Below are 21352 nucleotides of genomic sequence, written 5' to 3'. Positions count from 1 at the left end.
TTTTTTTGTTTTTATTTTTTTGTTTTGTTTTTATGAACATCTACCTGTACATATAGTATTCTATAGGGTGGTGACTGGGGTCTGGTTGGAGTTTATGGCGTTTTTCGGACGGAAGGTAGTCCAAAACAAGGCATTGTCCCACAAACGAGCACGAGAATGCTGCACGCACTTTGTGTCTTGGTGATTCTGGCCGGGGGCCGAAGCAAAGCCGTAAGCCGCAGGCCCGCAGCTTCATGGAAAGTCCAAAGAAAGAATTGGGGATCGCGGGTCGCGCTCTGCCAAGACGCGAACCCACAGAAATCTATGGGCGTTTCTAGCCAACCCCATCAGCGCAAGTGGAGCAGCCTTATAAAGCAGGAAAAAGCAGAAGGAGGGGCTCTTGTTGCCTGAGGCTGCCAAGACCATTTGGTGGCATCCCTGCCCGCTTTCCCGCTTCCTCAATCAAGATGCCGCCAAAAAAAAGTTGCCGACAACTTTTTGGAGATTTTTGAGCCGACGACGACTGCCCACACGACAAGGCATCGCCCTGCTTCCCTTCCCCCCCCCCCTTCCTTCGTCCCCCAGAGACCAGTTGACCGACCGACCGCCGCATAGTTCCAATCGCCAGAGACAACGCCCGGTTTCCTGCGGTACCAGAAGGGAGACGCACGCAACGAGGGGAAGAATCTCGAAGAAAAAGAGCGAAAAAAAGAGAAGACAACAACGTAGAGGGCGGCCCCGGGGCATGCCTATTCGCAGATAGCAACAACTCGAACGAAGATAAAAGAGACGGAAAAAAAGTAGCCGAGTTGCGGACGAGATGAAGGCGACTTTCCTTCCCAAGACGGGCCTTCCAGTGCGGCAGCTCTCGCCCGCCCAAATATGTCGTCGCCAGAGATATAAGACCTGCGCCAGCAGGGCTGCCCCCACCATGGCCTTCACGATGGCATCACGGCCTGCTCCCAGCCGGCCGGCGCCCGTCTCGCGTGCTGCAGCGCCTGTTCCCAGGCAGAAGGTGGGTGATTACACAGGGACAAGACGAGAAAGCGGGGGGGGGGGGGAGCCAGGCTAACACTTCGCAGCAAGCCTTCTTCCATACTACGAACCGGCTGATGGCTACGCCCAAGGACCCTTATGCCATCCTCGGCGTGCCTAGGACCGCGACCCAAGCCGAGATCAAGAAGGCCTACTACGGCTTGGCCAAGAAGTACCACCCGGATACCAACAAGGATCCTGGCGCCAAGGATAAGTTCGCCGAGATCCAGTCTGCCTACGAGATCCTTTCCGACCCGGAGAAGCGCAAGCAATTCGACCAGTTCGGTCCCGCCGCCTTCGACCCCAGTGCCGGTCCGGGCCCAGGCCCCGGCGGTGCTGGCGGTGAGCACCCGTTCAGTGGCTTCGGCGGCCCATTCAGCGGCTTCGGCTTCGGCGGTTTCGGCAGGGGCTTCGGCGCGGACATGGGCTTCGAGGACGTCTTTACGGCTTTCACGGGCCGCCGCGGCCCCATGCGCGGCACCCAGTTCATGCGCGGCGACGACATCGAAGTCCAGGTGACGATCTCCTTCATGGAAGCAGCCAAAGGCACCACCAAGACCATCAACATCATGCCGCTCGTCTCCTGCCATACCTGCTCAGGCAGTGGCCTGCGCCCGGGCACCAAGCGCACAACCTGCCGCGCTTGCGGCGGCACCGGCGAGCGCTTCGTTGACGCCGGCCCCATCTCCTTCGGCAGCACCTGCGGCAGCTGCAACGGCACGGGCTTCAGCGTCCCGCGCAGCTCCGAATGCCGCACCTGCGGCGGCGACGGCGTTGTTCGTGAACGCAAGTCTATCACTGTCGACATCCCTGCCGGCGTGGAGGACAACATGCGTCTGTCGATCAACGGCGAGGGCGATTACCCTGCCACAGGGCGCGCCGCGACCGAAGATGTCCACGCCACGCCCGGCAACCTGCACGTCCGCGTGCGCGTCGCCCGCGACAATACCTTCAGCCGACAAGGCGCTGACATCCTGTACACCGCGACCATCCCCCTCACGACGGCTATCCTGGGCGGCGAGGTGACCATTCCCACGCTGGACGGCGAGGCGCGCGTGCGCGTGCCGGGAGGGACGAACACGGGGGATAAAATGACGCTCGCAGGGATGGGCATGCCAAAGCTGGGGACAAGACTTGGCAGGCACGGTGATTTGCGCGTGGAGTTCCGCGTTGCGATGCCCAAATATTTGTCGTCGAATGCACGCGCGCTGGTAGAGATGTTGGCGGATGAGATGGGAGATAAGACGGCTAAGAGGATCATGGGGATCGGGAAGAGCTCGTAGGTCCCCTCCACGGAAGATTGCCATGGGGTTAGAGACTGACATCTGTGATAGGGGTGACGATGCCGAGTCGCATAAGCATGAGGGCTTCCTCAAGTCCCTGTGGCATAACCTGACCAACCACCCGGCGCATCAGCAGAAGGCGGAGGGCGCTGAGGAAAGTAAGGAGGGTTCCGCGAAGAAGGACGATGATAAGCAGTCTGGCTCTGGGACCGGGCTGTGAACTCCTTACCCAGCAGGACGTGAAGTGAAGGAAAGAAGTGGACGCCATTTGCCTGCCGGTTTGATCCGGCAGTTCAAGGGAGCAGATTTTTGGCGGCTCTCCTTGCTGCCCATGGATCATCCGCGAATATCTTGAGCGTGAACGTGCCTAGCCACGGATACCAACGAGGACAGGGCCAAGCTCTCCTCTGCCAGTAGGGAAAGTGTTGACTTACTCGAGTCGATCAGTCAATCTATCGTCCATCGAGTCGAGTCATAACATTTCACCGCATACGTACAGAGAGACTAGGCGACAATGGCAGGCAGGACCACAAAAATGAAGCAAAGGGGGTAAGCCAACAAGCCCTACATCTGTCACATTATGTCTTTAAACAAACAAGACTCTCCACACAATCACCCACCCTCCTCCTCTTCAACTTCAACCTCACGAAAGCTTCGTATGATACCTACCTAATGTTCTACATCCTTGCCCAAGCAGGCGAAAACAAAAAAAAAGCACGAAATAACTCAAACACACTCAGAAGTCGGTTAGAGTGGATTTGAGAAGGAAGGTGTGGAGGAAAAGAGGACGGCTTTTGTTTCCATATCGTTCGATTTTTCCACTTTGTTGACCCTTCTTCACCCAAGGGCAGCGAGTGAAGAGCTTGTATTATACACAATCATCCTACAATTGCATGGGCGGTGTTCATGGTTAAGGGTGTACACTGACTGATTGAATGAATGTATGATGTATATTTGTATTTATGGCTTTTCTTTATATAGAAGGGAAGTCAAAATGAAATGACTTTGAAATCTTGATCGATGGGGGGTTGGTGAGAGCCGTTATACAAGAGAGCCAAGGTGGAGGTGTATGACTGGATTGAACTTGATGAGAAAGAACTCTTTTAACTTATATTTGTACAGTGGGAATGGGATATGTAGGTAGACAGATGAGAAACATACTTAACTCAATAAAAGACCACTCTACAGGCTCCTAGTCTATTTCACTCTGTTCATAAGCGGAAGCGTCATGGTATCTTGACTTTCACATCAAACTTCGGTTTAGAAGTACCAATGTTTCCATGGCATAATGTCATTCTGCTCTCTAAGCAACATACTTCCTAATATAATTATTTGTACCTACGTCTCAAAACATAAGAGACAGAAAGACAGACTTTCATCATGATCATGCTCCTCATCATCAATCATCAGCAAGTCATGTCCTTCTTGTTCCGCTTTTTCATTCCTTTTTCTTTTTTCATACATTCGTTCCCCCCTCGACGTGTACATATGAACAAACAAAGTTTCTAAACCTCAACATTAAGCTTGTGTATCGAGCAAAACACAGCCCCGACGCCCCCACCTATTCAGTCCGAGTCAACAAGCAGTTGTTGTCATGTCAACAACAAAGAGAGCCATAGCATGTAGTAGTTTGTCATTCCATCTTCCCCTCCCACCCCCCCTTCTCCTTTCTCTCTCTCTCTCTCTCTCTCTCTCTCTCTCTCATGTCATCTCACTGGTATTAGGTAGGTAGGTAGTTCATTCCAACAATGAAACCTCCTCACCTAGCATGCGGCTCCAACTATCCTCCTCCGCCCCCCACTCCCATCTTTCTTCCCTTCTTCTCATCCTCCGGCTCATCATACTCCCAAACCCCCTTCTCACTCCACCTCCAATCCTCATCCCTCTCCCTCTTCCTACCCCTCTCCGTCCTTCTCTTTTCTCGTCTCTCCTTCTTCTCCTGCGCCTTCTCATACGCAACCCACTCCTTCAACACGCCGGCCAACTCTGGATCAGGCCTGTCGTCTGTAGGTGACCTATCTTGAGGAGGATGTTGCTGCGGATGAGAGGTAGAGATGATCGTGGTGTTGGCGCCGTTAGTCCGATCCGTCGTGTTCGTTACCCGACTACGGCTTCGACTCCTACTCATGCTATGACTTCGGCTCGGACCCTGTGCACCACCCATCATGCTAGTACTGCTAATACTGACGCTAGCAACCGTGCCGTTACTAGCCCTCGGGCTGTGATGGGGATGGAGAGGGGGTTTGGCGAGGACGCCGTGTTTCCTGCCCTCTATAGTGGCCTGGCGTTTCTCCTCCTTCCAGGCTTCTTTTCGGGCCTTTTCCTCGTTATCCTCCGGACTGCTAGTCCGGCTCGACTTTGATTTCAAGCTCCGTGTTACACCATCGGCCGAAGAGCTTTCTGGCGTGCTGTTCTTCAGCTCGCGTAGTTTGATCACCTCGGCTCCGGCGCCTGCCATATCTTGCCCCGGGTCGTCGGGGTTGGGTTCAGGTGGTCCGCCTGAGCCTGGGGGCTTAGCCGGACCAGGCGGTCCTTGACCGTTCCTCCCCTTCTTGATGCTCCTCCATTCCATGCCTAGGGCACAGAAGAACGAGACGAAGGCAAGACCCATGGCTGCGAAGAAGATGTGTCGGCAGGCGTAGTTGTAGGCCTCGATGATCTGTGGGACGTACTCTTTGGGAGCAATCTCGGTGAGCTGTGTTGCACCTTCTCCCACAATCGCCTTGGGATTGAAGCCTGGGATATGTGATAACTTGGAAACCAATAGGTTTGTAAGAATGGTCTGACCGACCGATGTAAAGACGGCACCGCCGAGTTGCTGGACAAAGAAGTTGATAGCGATGCCGGTACTGACGTCCTCTCTGGGCAGTACGGTCTGGATGGCAAGACCTGAAGTCTGCATGCCGAATCCGAGACCGAAACCCGAGAGGAACTGGAATGAAACCCAGTGACTGGGAGGGCTGTCTGGTCTGAGCGTGGTAAGGAGACCCTCACCAATCGACATGATGGACGGGGAGGCTATCATCGAAGGGACATAGTAGCCGATTTTTTGAGTGATGCCTCCTGACAGGATACTCGAAACGACCAAGCTCAGCACCAGGGGAAGGGTGTAGATGCCCGACTTTATCGGGTCTACCATCTTGACGGTTTGGACTGAACGTTGTTAGCATCTAATTGTCTTCACCCAAGCCTCGGAACTCACTCACACCAAACCGGAACGTAGTACACCAGCATCAGCATGGAGCCGGCCAGGAAGAAGGTAAAAGCCGTGCCAAAGGCAACGCTCCTCTGGGTGATCACCCTTGGAGGGATCGTGGCCGTCTCAGGTTTCGCGATCTGGACTGTAATGAAAGCAATCGTGCATGCAGCCCAGACGCAGAGCAGCACGATGATCCTCCATTCATACCATTCATACGTCGTTCCAGCCCACTGGAAGGCAATAAACAAGCTAACGGTCCCGGGCATGAAGAAAAACATGCCCAGGGGGTCTAGCCGCTTGATATGTACGATCCAGCTAACCCTTTCATGAGGCATCTTTGGCGGATTCCAGAAAAAGATCATGAAGATCAGGGCGACAGCGCCAATGGGTAGGTTGATCCAGAAGCACCATCGCCAAGTGACCCCGCCAGTGAAACCACCACCGATTAGGGGGCCCATAACCGAGGCGAGGCCAAACACCATGCCGAACATGCCCTGGAAGGCGGGCCGGCGGTGTAGAGGGATCATGGGGATCATGATCAGCAGGCATCCGGAGAAGATGCCGGCCGAGCCCAGGCCGGCGATGGCGCGGCCCACAATGAAGACGGTCGAGCTGGGAGCGGCGCCGCATATGGCTGAGCCGATCTCAAACACTATGATGCTCAACAAGAAGGACCTGAAAAGCAGAAACGGGTGCATGCGGCGGTCAGCTACATGATCGACTTGCACAAGGGAAGCGGGTGTTGGTGACACCACCAGCGGTTTCGAGGGAGACAAACGCACCACTTCATATCATAGAACTTGTAGATTCGGCCGAACAGCAGCTGGGCACAAGCCGTGGTTAACATGTATGAGGAGCCATACCAGCCGATATCGCCCAGGGCCTGGAACTCGTCTGAGATTCGGGGTACAGCAGTGGCGATGATGGTTCGATCTATGGCGACAAGAAAGAGGGCAAGGAAATTGCAGATGAGGGTGAGCCAGAACCGGAGGCTCTTTGGCTTATAGAGCTGCTCGGTCTCGTCTCTTGGGGGACCTCCCGGCTCTCCAGGACCACCTGGGTCTCCATTGAGAGGCTGTCGTGACAGCGACTGCTTCTCGATGTCGACAGGCCTGTCATTCAGGGGCTCGAACCGAACCTCTTGGGCTCCCTGAGCTTCCTGGGCTCGATAGCCTCCCCTGCTGGCTGGTGTCGAGGATGGAGATCGTGACCGTGCTGCGCCGGCCATGGCAGGGGAATGTCCCGGTCGGGCAGCGACGTCCGTCCGCAAGGTGGTATACACCAGGGAGAATTGGCGACAGGAGAAAAGGGGGGAACCGGACTTAGAGTCCTGTCCTTGGCTTCTCCTGGGGTCTCCCGTCCGGCGCAATCAGGTCGGTGACCGAGAGAACAAAGCGAGTCGTGAACCGGACGAGGGAGAAACCAGAGAAAGTGGGATCAGCGGCGGCCTATGCGACTAAATAACTAAGGCGTCGGCGACTCCCATGGACAGAAACAACGATCCACGATAAGACGAGGCAAGGTCGTGTGTTAGGGCGATAGGAGATACGGAGTCAACGAGAGACACACGGCGTCGGGGAGGCCGCTGTGGCTTGATGTTCAATGGGATGGGTGTTTCGATGGGATGGGTATGGGTATGGGTATGGGTATGGGTATGGGTATGGGTATGGGGGATGAGGATGGGGGATGAGGATGGGGATGGTGTGGGTATGGTGTCGCGATCTGGCAAAAATGATGCAAATTCAACAACAAATCCAAGAAGGAGATGGGAAGCAGCGGAGGGCACTCAGGAGTCAGGCCAGGGACAGCAACAAATCGCATATGACCACAACTACCCTGGGCCACTTGTGCGAGCACGCCCGGCGGCGAGAGCTTGTGTTATATTATACGGAAAGCACACTCGACTTACTGCTGGGGCACTTTCCACATACCCTCGCACCGGATGCCCGGTAACCTGCGAGTTCCAGGATGGGATGAGACCTGGGCATACCCGACATGATACCATTATGGACCAGTATCTATCAATAACCTCGTCCACCGCGGGCATCGGGTCCGTACTAAGCAGGGAGTGAGCCCGGAAAGTCCACGGTTTCTGGAGGCAGACAACTTGGAAGCGGACCACGGCGAGCGAGTGGGTGGCAGTGGATGCTGTGGCATGCTGTGAGTGCGGCCACCAGCGGCTGCAACCGCAATCTATCTCTCCTCCATCGCCTCGAAAAGGGCACGCGCCCAGATTTGGAGCTCGGCATCACGGCTATTTCAAACGCCGTCCTCGACTGGGTGTCTTTTCTCTGTTCGCCTAGGAGCTCTGATATGGGAGCTGGTGTGGATGACGGGGTTGGCGATGCCATTGGGCTGGAGTTTCCCCATCGGATGCCGTTGATGAGGCGCTGTTTTCTAAGCTTGTCAGCCCAGCCCTGTAAGTGTGAGCGTTAAGTAAGCCCGGCTTATTTTCTACAGAAATTTCTGTATCATGTCAATGGGTGCGAGCGGGTTTTCTGTAAACTTTCCCAAAAGGGCTGCAGATCCTCTCGATTTGGCTTAGCGCGTCAGGGTCCACGGTTCTTGGGGTTCGGAGTCGCCAAGACATGTTTCGGTCCCGAATACTGCCAAGAGCTTCCATACGGTGGGTCTGGCTCCACTGGGCGATCAGCCCTGCCGGCCCGCTGCCAAGTGGCGAGTGTTGTGGCTCGACTTCCTCCCATCATCGGGATCGCATCCTCTGTCGGCCTGCCGTCCTTCTTCCCCTCCTTTGTCCCGGGTCCTGGAACCAGGAACTTGGGTGAGGGGTCACAAACTGGCGTTCGATGTGCATCTCATGCGTCTGCCATGTTCGCATGGTGGCCTTTCACGCGTGCACTCGAGGAGAGCAGTATGCAGGATGTGCCCACACCGACAGCATCACCAATGAGGACTCTCTTGTCGAGACTTGTCCGGACGCTCGGTCAGTTATCTGTCTCGAAGGCCAGCAATGTTTTGCTCTTCATGAACTGGATCGTTGTCCAACTGCGGTTCTACCTCTCAGTTCATTCGCTGTCGGACGTGAGACTTGAATGTTTGCATCTGTCTTGGTTGGAGAGGCATGTGTGTGTGTGTGATCCTACTATTTGGCTGACGGATGCAAGTCTCTGAGTAACTGCAGCAGTCTGGGCGCCGCCACCTAAGGCTCTGGCTGCTCTGATCCCCCCGCAATATCGGCCTTTTCTTTTGTGATGCGCGACCATCGATGGTCTGTTGCTGGCACATCTGCCCAACTGACACAGTCCAGCCTGCAGAGAGACTGAGAATGGCTGTATCAATGAATGCGACATCGGGACTTCTCTCACCTGATTCCAACAGCTTGTGTTCTCATTGGAGCTTCACAGCTAGAGCTGGTAATTGGCAAAACAGGCCAGGTGTTATCAGCCAGTGCTTGCGGTTGTAGCCGTATATTCCCCCAGTGGCTGCGATGAGAGGCTTTCTGCTCGACCAGCTGATATCGCTTCCGTCGCAGAGTCACTGCTAGTTGATACAACTAAGTAGAGGGTTGTTGTGAATAGCTCTGTATTCATCTAAACAGAACGGATTGTTGTTGACATGAGGAGAAAATAGTGTGTCATAGGGTTGGACAATGAGCCTTCATCTACTGGCACGAGGCTGCGATGATAACACAAACAAAAGTGCAACAAGAGTGTTATAAGGCTGCGACAGCTGCGCCCACCTTCATCACAAACTTGCAGGGGCTTCTGGCCGAATCTGGAACTGCTGGGCATTTGTTTCCTGATCCTGCCATCATTGATATCCCTGAACGGCGAGTGCAGGGGCAACCACCTTCCCAAGGTCACAGACACACATGGGAAGTGCTGAGGTACCTTCTCGGCACGCAGGCCCAGGGTCTGACAGCTGCCACACTTCCATTTTCATCCATCTCTTCTTGCAGACAATCCTATCCCCATATCCCAACCGTCGCAGGCAGAGCACCCGGCCTGTCTGATTTGACCTGCATCCCCTCACGCTCCCTGGGAGTCCGCATTTCATCCAAATTGCGCTCCAGGCTGCTGTGCTGAGGTCACAGACATAGACACAGGCGCTCTGTTGCGGTCTGTCGCAGGCACAAGGCACAGACTCGAACCCCATCTCACCCGCTGCGCATAAGCGGTAAGCAGCTCGTTCCTGGATCTGTTCCATTATTATCCTGCCCTAATTCCGCTCATCAGCCTATCGCTTGCTACCGTTACCCCTCTCAACTTAGCCGGCGTATCGTCGGCATCGGAGCCAGCCGATCTGAGGTCGGCGTGCCGAACCTCCGCTTGCCGATTGCGATTGCGAGACACACTCTCACACCACACACAACTACATCCTGTTCCAGGCATACCAAGTAGCGAAGTAGCGTCGTAGCATCGGCAGCGCCTAAAGCAAGCCAACCACAGTCCAGAGCCGGACGGATCCCCTCATCACGGTTCAGGAAGTCGGGACAGAGACTGCTAGAGGCTCGGACGAATTTCCGATTCCCTGTACATCACTTCCCAGACAGTCAGGTACGCCAGCTGGCCGCCATTATTTGAAGATCTGCCTCGCGTGCCTCGTGTATCTCTCGGACCCGAGCGGCTCTTCCACGTGTCCGGAGCGCAAATCAAGGCCTGCAACCTGGAACCTGAAACCTGGAACCTGGAACCTGGACTTAGGCCCGGTCCTGACCTGACGCTCCCGGTCAGGACCGACAGCAGAGGGCCGGGACAGGACAGGACAGGACTGGACTGGACTGTACTGTACTGGACTGGTCCTGCCACGTCCCTGGACAGACAACCCACATAACGTACGTCGCCCTAAAAGGAACTCAGGAACCGGGACGATGACCTCCGATCAACCTGTTCCTCCTGCCCCTGAGGTCCAACAGCTCCCACCTCCAGGCACAGCGCTGCCGTCGTCATCTCCGCGGCCGGCAGCAGCCTCGGTGACGCCGGTAGCTCCTGGATCTGCCCCAGGTGGCCCAGGCTCTGCCCCCGCGCCGCCGCCCACCGAGCAGGCGGTGATGAAACTGACGCGGGGCCACTCATGTGTACTGTGCCAGCAACGCAAGGTTCGCTGCGACAAGCTCAAGCCATGTGCCAACTGCAAGAAGGCACAGGTCGAATGCCGCGTGGTGCCCCCACAGCCGCCACGCCGCCGCAAGAAGAAGCCGCATGAGCGCGATCTGATCGAACGCATACGTCGTTATGAGGCCCTGCTCTCGCAGGCCGGGGTCAACTTTGACCCGATTGCTCATGAACTTGTGGCCAGCAGCAAGCCGTCTGATGGCGGGGATGATGGCGTGGGCGAGCTTGAGCAGGATTTGGGAGGGTTGAAGGCGTCGCCGTCGAGTACCGCTGATCATATGTCGCCAGATAATACGGGGCATGATAGGTGTGTTCATGATCTCATGTCTTGTCTTCTATGTCAGATGATACTAACACTGCGTTAGGTCGAGATGGGGTCGCATGGGGTATGGGGTAAGCTTAACTTTATCCTCATGTTTCGATGCTTCTCTTATTCCTCCGTCATCCTCGGACCCCAGTCTAACAATGGATAGTGTCGAAATGGAATGGAAGATGACTCTTCCGATGAGGAGGCCGAAGGGCCAACCCTCCACCACGCCTACGATACCATGTTCGAGAACAGTGACGGCTTCCCTTTCGTTGTGGGAGGCTCGCCCGCCACAGTGGCGAGCGCCCATCCCTCGGGCATCCAAATACTCCAACTCTGGCAGATCTACATCAGCAATGTCAACCCCCTGTTGAAGATCACCCATACGCCGACCCTTCAGGCCCAAATTGTCAACGCGAGCGCAAATCTGGCTAAGATCCCGAAACCGCTCGAAGCGCTCATGTTTGCCATCTACTTCGCCGCCATCACTTCCATGTCTGAGGATGATGTCCAGAGCACCTTTGGGGAGGATCGGGCTATCTTGCTGGGGAAGTACCACAATGCTACCCAGCAGGCTCTCGTCAACGCTGGCTTCATGCGGTCGGCCGATTTGATGGTCTTGCAGGCTCTTTTTCTTTATCTGGTGAGTCGGGTATACGAACGAGTCTGTAGTTGTCGGGTGCTGACTGTTAGGCAGCTCAGCGCCAGGCCGTATGTCGACCCGCGGACCATGCACGGCCTGCTTGGTCTTACTGTCAGGATAGCAACGCGGCTTGGCCTGCATCGACACGATAGCCACTTCCCCGGAATGACACCGTTTGAGGCAGAGCTAAGGAGACGTCTGTGGTGGCAGATTGTCATCTTTGATAAGCGCATTGCCGAGATTACAGGGACAGCTATCACTGCTCTCTCATCATGTGTCTGCGACCAAATCCTGCCATACAATGTCAACGATGCCGACCTGGACCCGAACGCAAAGGACTACCCCGTTCCGCATCCCGGGCCGACTGAGATGCTGTTCTGTCTGACGCGAGTGGAGCTGACCGTCGCAGCATCACCCGATAGTGTCCGGCAAACTGTGACTACGCCGGGAGGCAGACCTCTGCACAAGCCGGTGATCCACTACAGTCCTTCCCCTTCGTCCCCCGACGTCGTTACTCATGTCGCCAACACTAATCTTCCCGCTGACCTCAGCAACTTCTGCTTCCGCATGGAGTCTCTCTACCTGAAACAATGCGACAATAAGATCCCTTTGCACTACTTCACCTTCCTCATGACCCAGCAGGCGCTATGTAAGCTGCGCATTGTCGATTACCTGATGCGAACGACCTCCGGCGACCCGAGTAACAGCGGCATGCTTGACGAGAAGGAACGCGACGCCTACTTCATGGATGCCCTACACATGGTCGAGTACGATAACATAATCCAGTCGTCCGCACAGCTCCAGGGTTTTCGGTGGTACACGTACGCTCACTTCCCCCTGCCGGCATACCTGTGTCTGGTGTCAGAATTGCGCCATCGGTTGACGACAGGCGACTTGTGCGAGCGCGCGTGGGAGGTCATGATCGAGAACCATGAACGGAGGGGGCTGACCAGGAGGGGTATGCGGAACCCGCTGCATATTGCGTTTGGGAAGTACCTGGTCAAAGCGTGGGATGCGAGGGAGGCAGCTGAGTTGTCACTGGGGAGAGTCGTTCAGACGCCAAAGATTGTGGTGATGCTGCGAAATGCCATGGCAAAGTGGAAGCGGCCTGCGCCGGGGGATCCGGGACCGTCAACCTCAACAGGGAGACAGGTCCCCGTTCAGCAAGTCCAGAACCCCGGTCCTTCAGCCCCTGCCCAAAGCAACCCATCGACGGCAGCTGTCAGTAGCATGTCCGTCATGCAAGACATGGGCTTTTCCCCTAACCAGCGCGGCATGCCAACCCCCCAGATGGGTGTCACCGCCCCCGGCCCTCCTTCCACCACAACCATGCTCCTCGACGAAATGATGTACCCTGCCGGCCCCGGTCCAACGCCTGGAACCTCCTTCGACCCATTAGGACACCCCCATCCACACGCCCATCACCATCCTCACCCTTCCCAACATCACATCTACCCTTCTCACGCAACCGACTCACATCCACCACCACCACCACCACCACCTCCTCCTCCTCCTCCTCCTCCTCCTCCTCCTCCACCTCCTCCTCCGTCAGCTGGTGGATCGTCCCACGTAGCGAGCGTGGCTGCCGCTGCTGCCGCTGCGGAAGCAGCTGCATCTGCTATAGCGGGCACCACTGCGACCGGATTGGTGGGCATAGGGATTGGGGCGATGCAGGATGTTGATCCGGGACAGATTGAGTGGAATCATTTAGTGCAGTTAAGTGCGTATGGGGGGTTTAATTCTGGGCCTCATTCTGGAGCTGGAGCGGGCGTGGGGTTGGGGGTTGTGCCCTCTGCTGGGGGGACGGGGTTGGGGGGTTTTTTGGGGGGTCGTAGGCGTAGGAAGATAAAAGAATAAGAATATTGAGAGTAGGATGTGATGATGAGGGAAGGGAGATGGGTTGCTCTTTAGGATGCAGTAGGTCAGGAAATGATTCATTTTCTCTGGTAGGGAAGTGGCGTTCGGGAGTTGGGCTCTCGCTTTGAGGTGACGTTGCTTTTGGGATCTGGTTGCTAAGATTTATGATGAGTCAACCTCGAAGAACCTATATCATCTAGTCGGGTTACTGTTGGTACGGTATGGTTTATCTGGAGGGTAATGGAATAAATCTTGTTCCGGTGGTTATATGGGATACGGATAGAACAGATATGATATGAAATCTCGGACAGGGAAGGGCTATGGGCTATATGACTAAATGGTTGATCGTATGGACGGTCTGGTCAATGGCTGGGTTATGAGAATTTTGTTCTCTCTTTGCTCGTCGAAGCTCTTCTCTTCTTATTGACTTCTACGATGATGGATGATACCACTTGCTTGCTTGTTGAGGGGGCAGTGGCTTGGGAGTGGGAGGAGATACCACACCAGTAACACTAAAGTGTACGTTTACGTTTTTTGCTCATGGAAATTGGCGTTACTTGACTCAGAACTTATAGAGCTTGCTCTGCTCAGGATCTTGAACTTCCTGTAGAGAAACTGTGGGCGTATATAGCTTCACTTGATGAAAAGGATTGATTGATTTGGGCGACATGAGTTAAATAAGTGACTAGGACCTCTGATTACATTGCTTCAATGCTGTTCTAGCTGTCAGCAATGGGATTTGACTGGGTTGTGATAGACTTTCATGCTCCTGAAGATCCTGACAGTCAGAATTAGTGAATGTATTGTCGATGTCGATAGAACATAAGTTAGTTCATTTTGTGGCCAAAACTCTTCCCTAAAAACTCTAGATTTCCTGGTTAATCTAAGGGGACATCTCGAGATGTTCCTACATCATCATTACGCCGTACACTCTTCGAATAACAACCCCCTCCACCCAACCCCCTCCCCCCTCCCCTCCTCCCCCCCCCCCCCAAAAAAAAAAAAGAAAAGGAATCGAACGCCGAGATCGTTTGACGAAAAGTAGGTACCTAATCCAAGTCAACCAGCCACTCAATAAACGGAGAGACGGCGAACTTAACCTCCGATGACCGATCACTCAGCCCCCGCGGTGAGTACCGGGCTGACTGTGTTTGGGTTGCACCGCGGCGGGCCGTTAAAGCTTATAGTGAGATGGATATTTTGAGAATGTCGGACAGACAGACCAAAGATTTTGAGGTGAGAGGGCATGTTATTTTCGGGATGTGGTCAGGGGCAGGTGCAAGCCCTCGGGAAAACCATACTGCAGTTGTTGAACACAAACGGAGGTCAAGGGCTCCTATCGACGAATTAATCGCCGTGTTTCCGAAACAGACAACTGGCTAGTCCTTTGCAGTCACAATGTGCTACTGGCATGCTTTTCTACAGAGCTTGCCTAAGATCTGAAGACCCAGATCACGTTGCCAATCCCATCACCCTTCCCGTATCCTTGGCGTTATCAGGGGCTGTCTGATTGGGGTCAAAGTAGGTAAACACCCGTCCCCCGGTTGCCGATCAGCCGTGACGACATCAGTCCCAGCGCTCTTGGATCGAACTGCGGCAGGCAGGGCTCCGATTGATGAGATCTGCGGTCCGATGGCGTCCCCGGGAAGGGTTCCCTAAGGGGTCCAGTCTTGCCAAGCCTGGGGAAGGACTATTTGACTCTTGTGACTACGAGAACGGATTATCGGAGCCTGGAGATGGAGGAAGTCACACAGCGCCTACTCTACAAAGAACCGAGAACTTGGGATATCCTCAACATCGGATCGACAACCCAAAATATCAAACCAACCCTGAAATAACACCATCAACTACCGCCGTCCAGTTGGATGCGATGCGATAAAGCCGGCCGGCTCCAAGCCAGCGTCACGACGCGCGAATGGCCAATGGGCACGGTACCACGGAAGGATCGGGGGATGTGGATCTCTTGGTTGCGGGTGGATCGGACGTAGACAGCCTGCCGGCGAACAGCGGACTTTGGGTCTTAAGAGTACGGGACGGCAGGTGATTCGGTCTTCCCCCCACCCCCCTGACTGGGCCAGGCTTGGAATGCTCCATGGAGGGGTTCTGGGTTTCTTGGCGACCTTACCGTCATCGACCGAGGCCGAGGATGTCATGAAGCTTCCATGGTTTGAATGGTCTCGCGGATCGGGTTTTGGAGAGGAAAAAAAAAAAGCGTTCCACGTCATGGAGATAGAAACAAAAAAATTATGTTTCTGAGACCGGGCCATCCGAGATTGCTCCATCTGGCGCCGGTGTAGGTTAAAGAGTCATTTGGCCATTACGAGGCGGAATTATGGGCAGAAATTTTCTTTCTTTTTTTTCTGAGGGTTCTGTTGGAAAAACGTTGAACATGACGACCTGGAACCAGCGGAAACCGGGGCAGATCGGCCAGGATGTTGCTGTCTCGGCCCCTCATCGTAGCTTTGCCGGACCATGGGGGCCTGCTCTGGAGACTGTGACGACAGCTCGAACTCCAGGTAAGAATTTCTTCATAATTGCTCGCTACCTACGCACACTACACTCAACCTCAATTCATCAAAACTTTTCCGTTCACGTGCATCTTCCCGACAACCCCTTACAGCAGCGGCAGGAACATGGAGATGGCAGCAGTTGCCCGTTTCAACAACTTCCATCTGCCCATCGAAGGCCACGCCGACTGCCACGAGCGCGGCCTTGTCTGACGTGCCCCGCCACCCCCCTGCCCCTGTCTACCCCACCATGACCCGCTGAGAGCTGGGCAGCCAATGATATCACAGGCTTTGGCAATTCGATGGCCACCCCGCATTCCGTGGACCGGAGTCACCACGGCTGGCTCCGAACATCGGCGTGCCGGCGAATGCTATCATCGGATGAGAGAGAGAGCGAGCTTTGCGCCGTGCAGGTGTTATAAGTGACGGAGCAACGGGCAAGTATGTGCACCTGGAGGTCTTTTTATGAGATGGCTGTTTCGAGTGAATCGAGGCTTGCTTTTCTGAACCATTTGCCACGCTGCCGCTGGATGTCATAAATAGAGGCTGCTCGAGTAAGAAGCCTGGAGGAGACAGCAGCCATTGCAACTACCCAACCCGAACCCGATCCAACACACATATTACACCTTTTGCCTCTCTGCTCTCTAATTCATACCTACCTCACCATCGCCTGTGTATCCGTTGATCGCCTCACGGCGACAATTTTCGAATAAGAGACTTTGCCCTACTTTGATTGATACCCATCACAACACCACACGTCATCACCACATCCAAAATGCCCGCCGCCGAGAGAACGCCGCAGACGCTCTACGACAAGGTCTTCCAGGCCCATATTGTCGATGAGAAGCTCGACGGCACCATTCTGCTCTACATCGACCGCCATTTAGTGCACGAAGTCACATCGCCGGTGCGTAACCTTGCACTTTCACGCACACTCACGCTGAGTGACATGTTGTGCGATCTTTCCTGTGCTTGCATTTTTGTACATGTGCTGACGTCCTGCAGCAAGCCTTCGAGGGCCTCGAGGTTGCTGGCCGCAAGGTCCGGAGACCGGATTGCACCCTTGCCACGACCGACCATGTAAGTCACTTAGTCACTTACACAGTCTTAAGTAACAAAGATGATGATGATGATGATGATGATGATGATGCTGACTTTCCAGAACGTCCCAACCACCTCCCGCAAGACGCTCAAAGACATTGCCAGCTTCATCCAGGAGGAAGACTCGCGGACACAATGCGTGACGCTTGAGGAAAATGTCAAGAAGTTCGGCATCACATACTTTGGCCTGAGCGACAAGCGCCAGGGTATCGTGCACGTCATCGGTCCCGAGCAGGGCTTCACCCTCCCCGGTACCACCGTCGTGTGCGGCGACAGCCACACGTCGACCCATGGCGCCTTCGGTGCTCTCGCCTTCGGCATCGGCACCAGCGAGGTCGAGCATGTCCTCGCCACACAGACCCTCATCACCAAGCGCTCCAAGAACATGAGGATACAGGTCGACGGCGAGCTGGCCCCCGGCGTCAGCTCCAAGGACGTCATCCTGCACGTCATCGGCAAGATCGGTACCGCCGGCGGTACTGGTGCTGTTATCGAGTTCTGCGGTTCCGTCATCCGCGACCTCAGCATGGAGGCCCGCATGTCAATCTGTAACATGTCCATCGAGGCCGGCGCCCGTGCCGGCATGGTCGCCCCTGACGAGAAGACCTTCGAGTACCTCAAGGGCCGGCCCCTGGCCCCCAAGTATGGTTCGGAGGAGTGGAACCGTGCTGTCGCCTACTGGAGCACCCTGAAGTCGGACCCCGACGCGAAGTACGACATCGATGTCTTCATCGATGCCAAGGATATCGTCCCGACCGTTACCTGGGGTACCAGCCCCGAGGACGTCGTCCCTATCACCGGCTGCGTCCCCGACCCCGAGTCCCTGCCCGAGGGCAAGAGGGCGGCTGCTCGCCGCATGCTCGAGTACATGGGTCTTCAGCCCGGCACTCCGATGGAGGAGATTCCTATTGACAAGGTCTTCATCGGCTCCTGCACCAACTCTCGTATCGAGGATCTGCGCGCGGCTGCCGCCGTCGTCAAGGGCCGCAAGGTCGCTCCTAACGTGAAGCGCGCCATGATTGTGCCAGGCTCCGGTCTCGTCAAGGAGCAGGCCGAGCGCGAAGGTCTCGACAAGATCTTCCTCGACGCCGGTTTCGAGTGGCGCGAGGCCGGCTGCAGCATGTGCTTGGGCATGAACCCAGACATTCTCTCTCCCAAGGAGCGCTGCGCCTCGACCAGCAACCGCAATTTCGAGGGCCGCCAGGGCGCCCAGGGCCGCACTCACCTCATGTCGCCCGTCATGGCGGCTGCTGCGGCTATCGTCGGCAAGCTGGCCGATGTGCGCAAGCTGGCCCAGTTCAAGGGCAGCCCCCACATCGAGGCCGCCATTGCCCCTGAGCCTGCCGCTCCGGCCGCCGAGCCGGCTCACGCCGATGAGCGCATCGAGACCGACGACGCCGAGAAGGAGCACCTCGCCGACCAGCCCGAGGACTCCTCTCCTCAGGTCAACACCACTGTGCTCCACAATGTCGGTGGTGCTGGTGGTGTGCCCAAGTTCACCATCCTCAAGGGCATTGCTGCTCCGATGGAGCGCCCCAACATCGACACGGACGCCATCATCCCCAAGCAGTTCCTCAAGACCATCAAGCGCACGGGTCTCGGCTCCGCCCTCTTTTACGAGTGGCGCTACCTCGAGCCCGGCGTCGAGAACCCCGATTTCGTGCTTAATAAGGAGCCGTACCGTAGGGCGAAGATCATCGTCTGCACGGGTCCCAACTTTGGCTGCGGCTCCTCGCGTGAGCACGCGCCCTGGGCGCTGAACGATTTTGGTGTCAAGTGCATCATTGCCCCCTCGTTCGCCGACATCTTCTTCAACAACTCTTTCAAGAACGGCATGCTCCCCATCGCGATCAAGAACCAGGCCGAGCTGGAGCGTATTCATGCCGAGGCCGTCGCCGGCAGGGAAATCGAAGTTGACCTGCCGAACCAGCTGATCAAGGACCAGGATGGTAACGTGCTGTGCGCGTTTGACGTCGAGGAGTTCCGCAAGCATTGCCTCGTCAACGGTCTCGATGATATCGGCCTGACCATGCAGCTCGAGGATAAGATTGCCGAGTATGAGCGGCGCATGGAGAGGGAGTGGCCTTGGTTGAATGGTGCGGGGTACCTGAGGAGGAAGGGGCAGGGCGGCAAGCTTGCCGTTAAGGCGGTGCCGGTGCCCAAGACGAATAGGGGGGATGTGAAGACTGAGCCATTGGAGTGGTAAAGATTCTAACTAACTAACCTAAAAAAAAAAAAAAAAGTGTTTGTGTTTTGGGAGTGGGTTGTCATGATACCTAAATATTTACTTTGGGGGGGGGGGAATGGGGGGAATGTGGGCGAATGGATGCCTTGTCTTGAATTTCTTTGTTGAGATATTTGAGATTAATAGCCGGTTGGGGGATGTTTAATTTCAGGTGCGAGTCTTGATTTCACTTTTAAAGCAGTGGTGCTGCCTGAGCAGCTGTTTGATCTTGGTTGTCGATAAGGTGCATACATACTATGTTACGTTATTGCCTTGCTGATGTGCGAGGGAAATAAAAAGAAAAGAAATAAAACTTTTTTTTTTCGGCTTTTGGGTTCGAAAAGAATGACTCCCCATTTATTACTGGGGTAATTGATCCCGAGTGGTGTTGGGAAATGAAGGGGTGACCAGTAAACAAGCAGCCCCTTTTTTTCTGTTCCAAGTCCTTTGATAGAGTTATCAACGCAGCTTGGGGTCATTGAACTGTATTCTGGGTAATGAAATTGACATGGTTAAGGAACTGGATACTCATCAGGCTTAGCCAATCATGCAAATAAGTAGGTAGAAAGTATATGACCAATCTCTGGTAAGGTCATGAGTAAGCAACACCAGGCCCAGCCAGTCACAACACTGTGGAAAGCATCTCTCGACCCAACCCGTGCACGATGTTTACCTAACCACAGACCTGTTTTTTTTTTTTTCATTTTTTGCCATCTCTGTCTCGAGAATACATTTTACTCTAACAAGTCCTGAATTGGGGCTTGGAACTATTTGCATCTCTTCCTTTTTCGTCCACCGAGCCTCTCTCCTAATTAAAAATCGTAGCTTTGAGCTACCCTAGTGCTGACAAACTGTTGCTCAGCAACGGCTTTAGGCAGCGAGATTTTTGAGCCTATTATTAGCATGCAACTGGCAAAACCAGAGCGCAGCAAAGCTGGCTTAGTAAGAGCCCAATTGGATGGTATTTCAGTACCCAGTGATCGGGAACAGCGCCTTAACCCGGAAGCAGGGAAGTCTAGAAGGCCACATAGAAGATGTCCGGGTTACGGATATGGTAGAGTTGCCCCAAAGAGGCTGACCGATTCCATCGGGAGGGACCTATAACCACGGAAGAGACGCCGTCATAGTCGGTTATTGTTAAATTCCCAGTTGTCGTGGCGGTGGCTTTGCCCCTTTCTCTACACGACTGGTTCGGGAGGGCCGCCGCCGAAGGGAGGGAACTGCCGTGGCCGTGACCGGGACTGATTCTACCTTTGTGCTGATAGGTTGATGAGGAATGTGATCCTCATGATGATCATGGAACTGTGACGGGTTGTTGAGATCGGGCCCATCCTGTAAGAGAGCCGTTTGGCAGTTTCGTGTCCAGAGGCCAGGTAATTGACATACCTGCCTGCTCCAGTAATCTTCTGCCCTCTCGAAGCTATTCCAAATCACCTTTGCCCCCGAGTGGCCGTTTTACCGGCGTTAGTCCAGGCCCTACGGGCCGATCTCCCATTGATCAGTCGAGCTGCAGCAGCCAGGGGCGAAGCCACAAGTTAAGGTTATGACAGGTTTGAACTTAGGCAAGCAAGACATGGCACTACCATTGCGGCGGAGCAAAGCAGTCAACGACATATGCCGTATATAAGACAGTCAAGTCAAGGGATGTGGTGATATGATGGGGGAAAAAAAATAGTGACAGATATGGCTGTGATGGTAGGGCGCAGTTGGCATCGTGCTAGTCAAGATCCCCTTTTTTTCCTTCCTCATCTGCAGAGCCTTACTGATACTCTATTACTAAGAGGGGAGATGGATGGGTTATAACGTCTGGCTGCCCGACTAGACAGCATGAAGTATATCATCGACTAAGGGACCATAGAGACTATTCTTTATGATTGTTTTTGTACGTCAACTTGCTGACCCATCCTCTAAGTGAGCTTCCCGTTGAAGACAAGCACCATGAACTCAACACGCTCTAGCACTGGCGCCTCGCCAACAAGCATAACTACCATCCCAACTCCCTCACCATCGTCAACAACACAAACAGAAGCCCCCACGAAGAGGACCCGAGCCAGCAAGCCCAAGGTCCGGACGGGGTGTATCACATGGTAAGTAGATAAACTTTGCTGTTCAAATTGTCCAGGTTTTCTGGTCCTAGTAGCT

General features: G+C 54.7%; 4 protein-coding genes across 4 annotated transcripts; 3 read left to right on the top strand and 1 right to left on the bottom strand.

The window, feature by feature from the left end:
- Window positions 1–922: 922 nt before the first annotated feature.
- CTHT_0030270 (uncharacterized protein) lies at window positions 923–2517 on the top strand (the record flags this gene model as incomplete). Its single annotated transcript, XM_006693416.1, has 3 exons — window positions 923–994; window positions 1062–2293; window positions 2349–2517. 3 exons carry the CDS (start codon window positions 923–925, stop codon window positions 2515–2517), a joined length of 1473 nt encoding a protein of 490 aa, XP_006693479.1.
- A 1560-nt stretch (window positions 2518–4077) lies between these two features.
- Window positions 4078–6724, bottom strand: CTHT_0030260 (putative aflatoxin efflux pump protein; the record flags this gene model as incomplete). Its single annotated transcript, XM_006693415.1, has 3 exons — window positions 4078–5450; window positions 5504–6171; window positions 6279–6724. The coding sequence occupies 3 exons, from the start codon at window positions 6722–6724 to the stop codon at window positions 4078–4080; spliced, it is 2487 nt and encodes an 828-aa protein (XP_006693478.1).
- A 3603-nt stretch (window positions 6725–10327) lies between these two features.
- CTHT_0030250 (uncharacterized protein) lies at window positions 10328–13715 on the top strand (the record flags this gene model as incomplete). The annotated part of the gene is made up of 5 exons (XM_006693414.1): window positions 10328–10878; window positions 10937–10964; window positions 11045–11521; window positions 11576–13241; window positions 13690–13715. The coding sequence occupies 5 exons, from the start codon at window positions 10328–10330 to the stop codon at window positions 13713–13715; spliced, it is 2748 nt and encodes a 915-aa protein (XP_006693477.1).
- A 2945-nt stretch (window positions 13716–16660) lies between these two features.
- CTHT_0030240 (putative 3-isopropylmalate protein) lies at window positions 16661–19192 on the top strand (the record flags this gene model as incomplete). Its single annotated transcript, XM_006693413.1, has 3 exons — window positions 16661–16792; window positions 16891–16965; window positions 17048–19192. The coding sequence occupies 3 exons, from the start codon at window positions 16661–16663 to the stop codon at window positions 19190–19192; spliced, it is 2352 nt and encodes a 783-aa protein (XP_006693476.1).
- Between the last annotated feature and the right edge of the window lie 2160 nt (window positions 19193–21352).

Source organism: Thermochaetoides thermophila, assembly GCF_000221225.1.
Source record: "Thermochaetoides thermophila DSM 1495 unplaced genomic scaffold scf7180000011816, whole genome shotgun sequence".
NCBI lineage: Eukaryota > Fungi > Ascomycota > Sordariomycetes > Sordariales > Chaetomiaceae > Thermochaetoides > Thermochaetoides thermophila.
The sequence above is the reverse complement of the archived record's forward strand: the minus strand, read 5'-3'. Positions and strand labels throughout refer to the sequence as shown.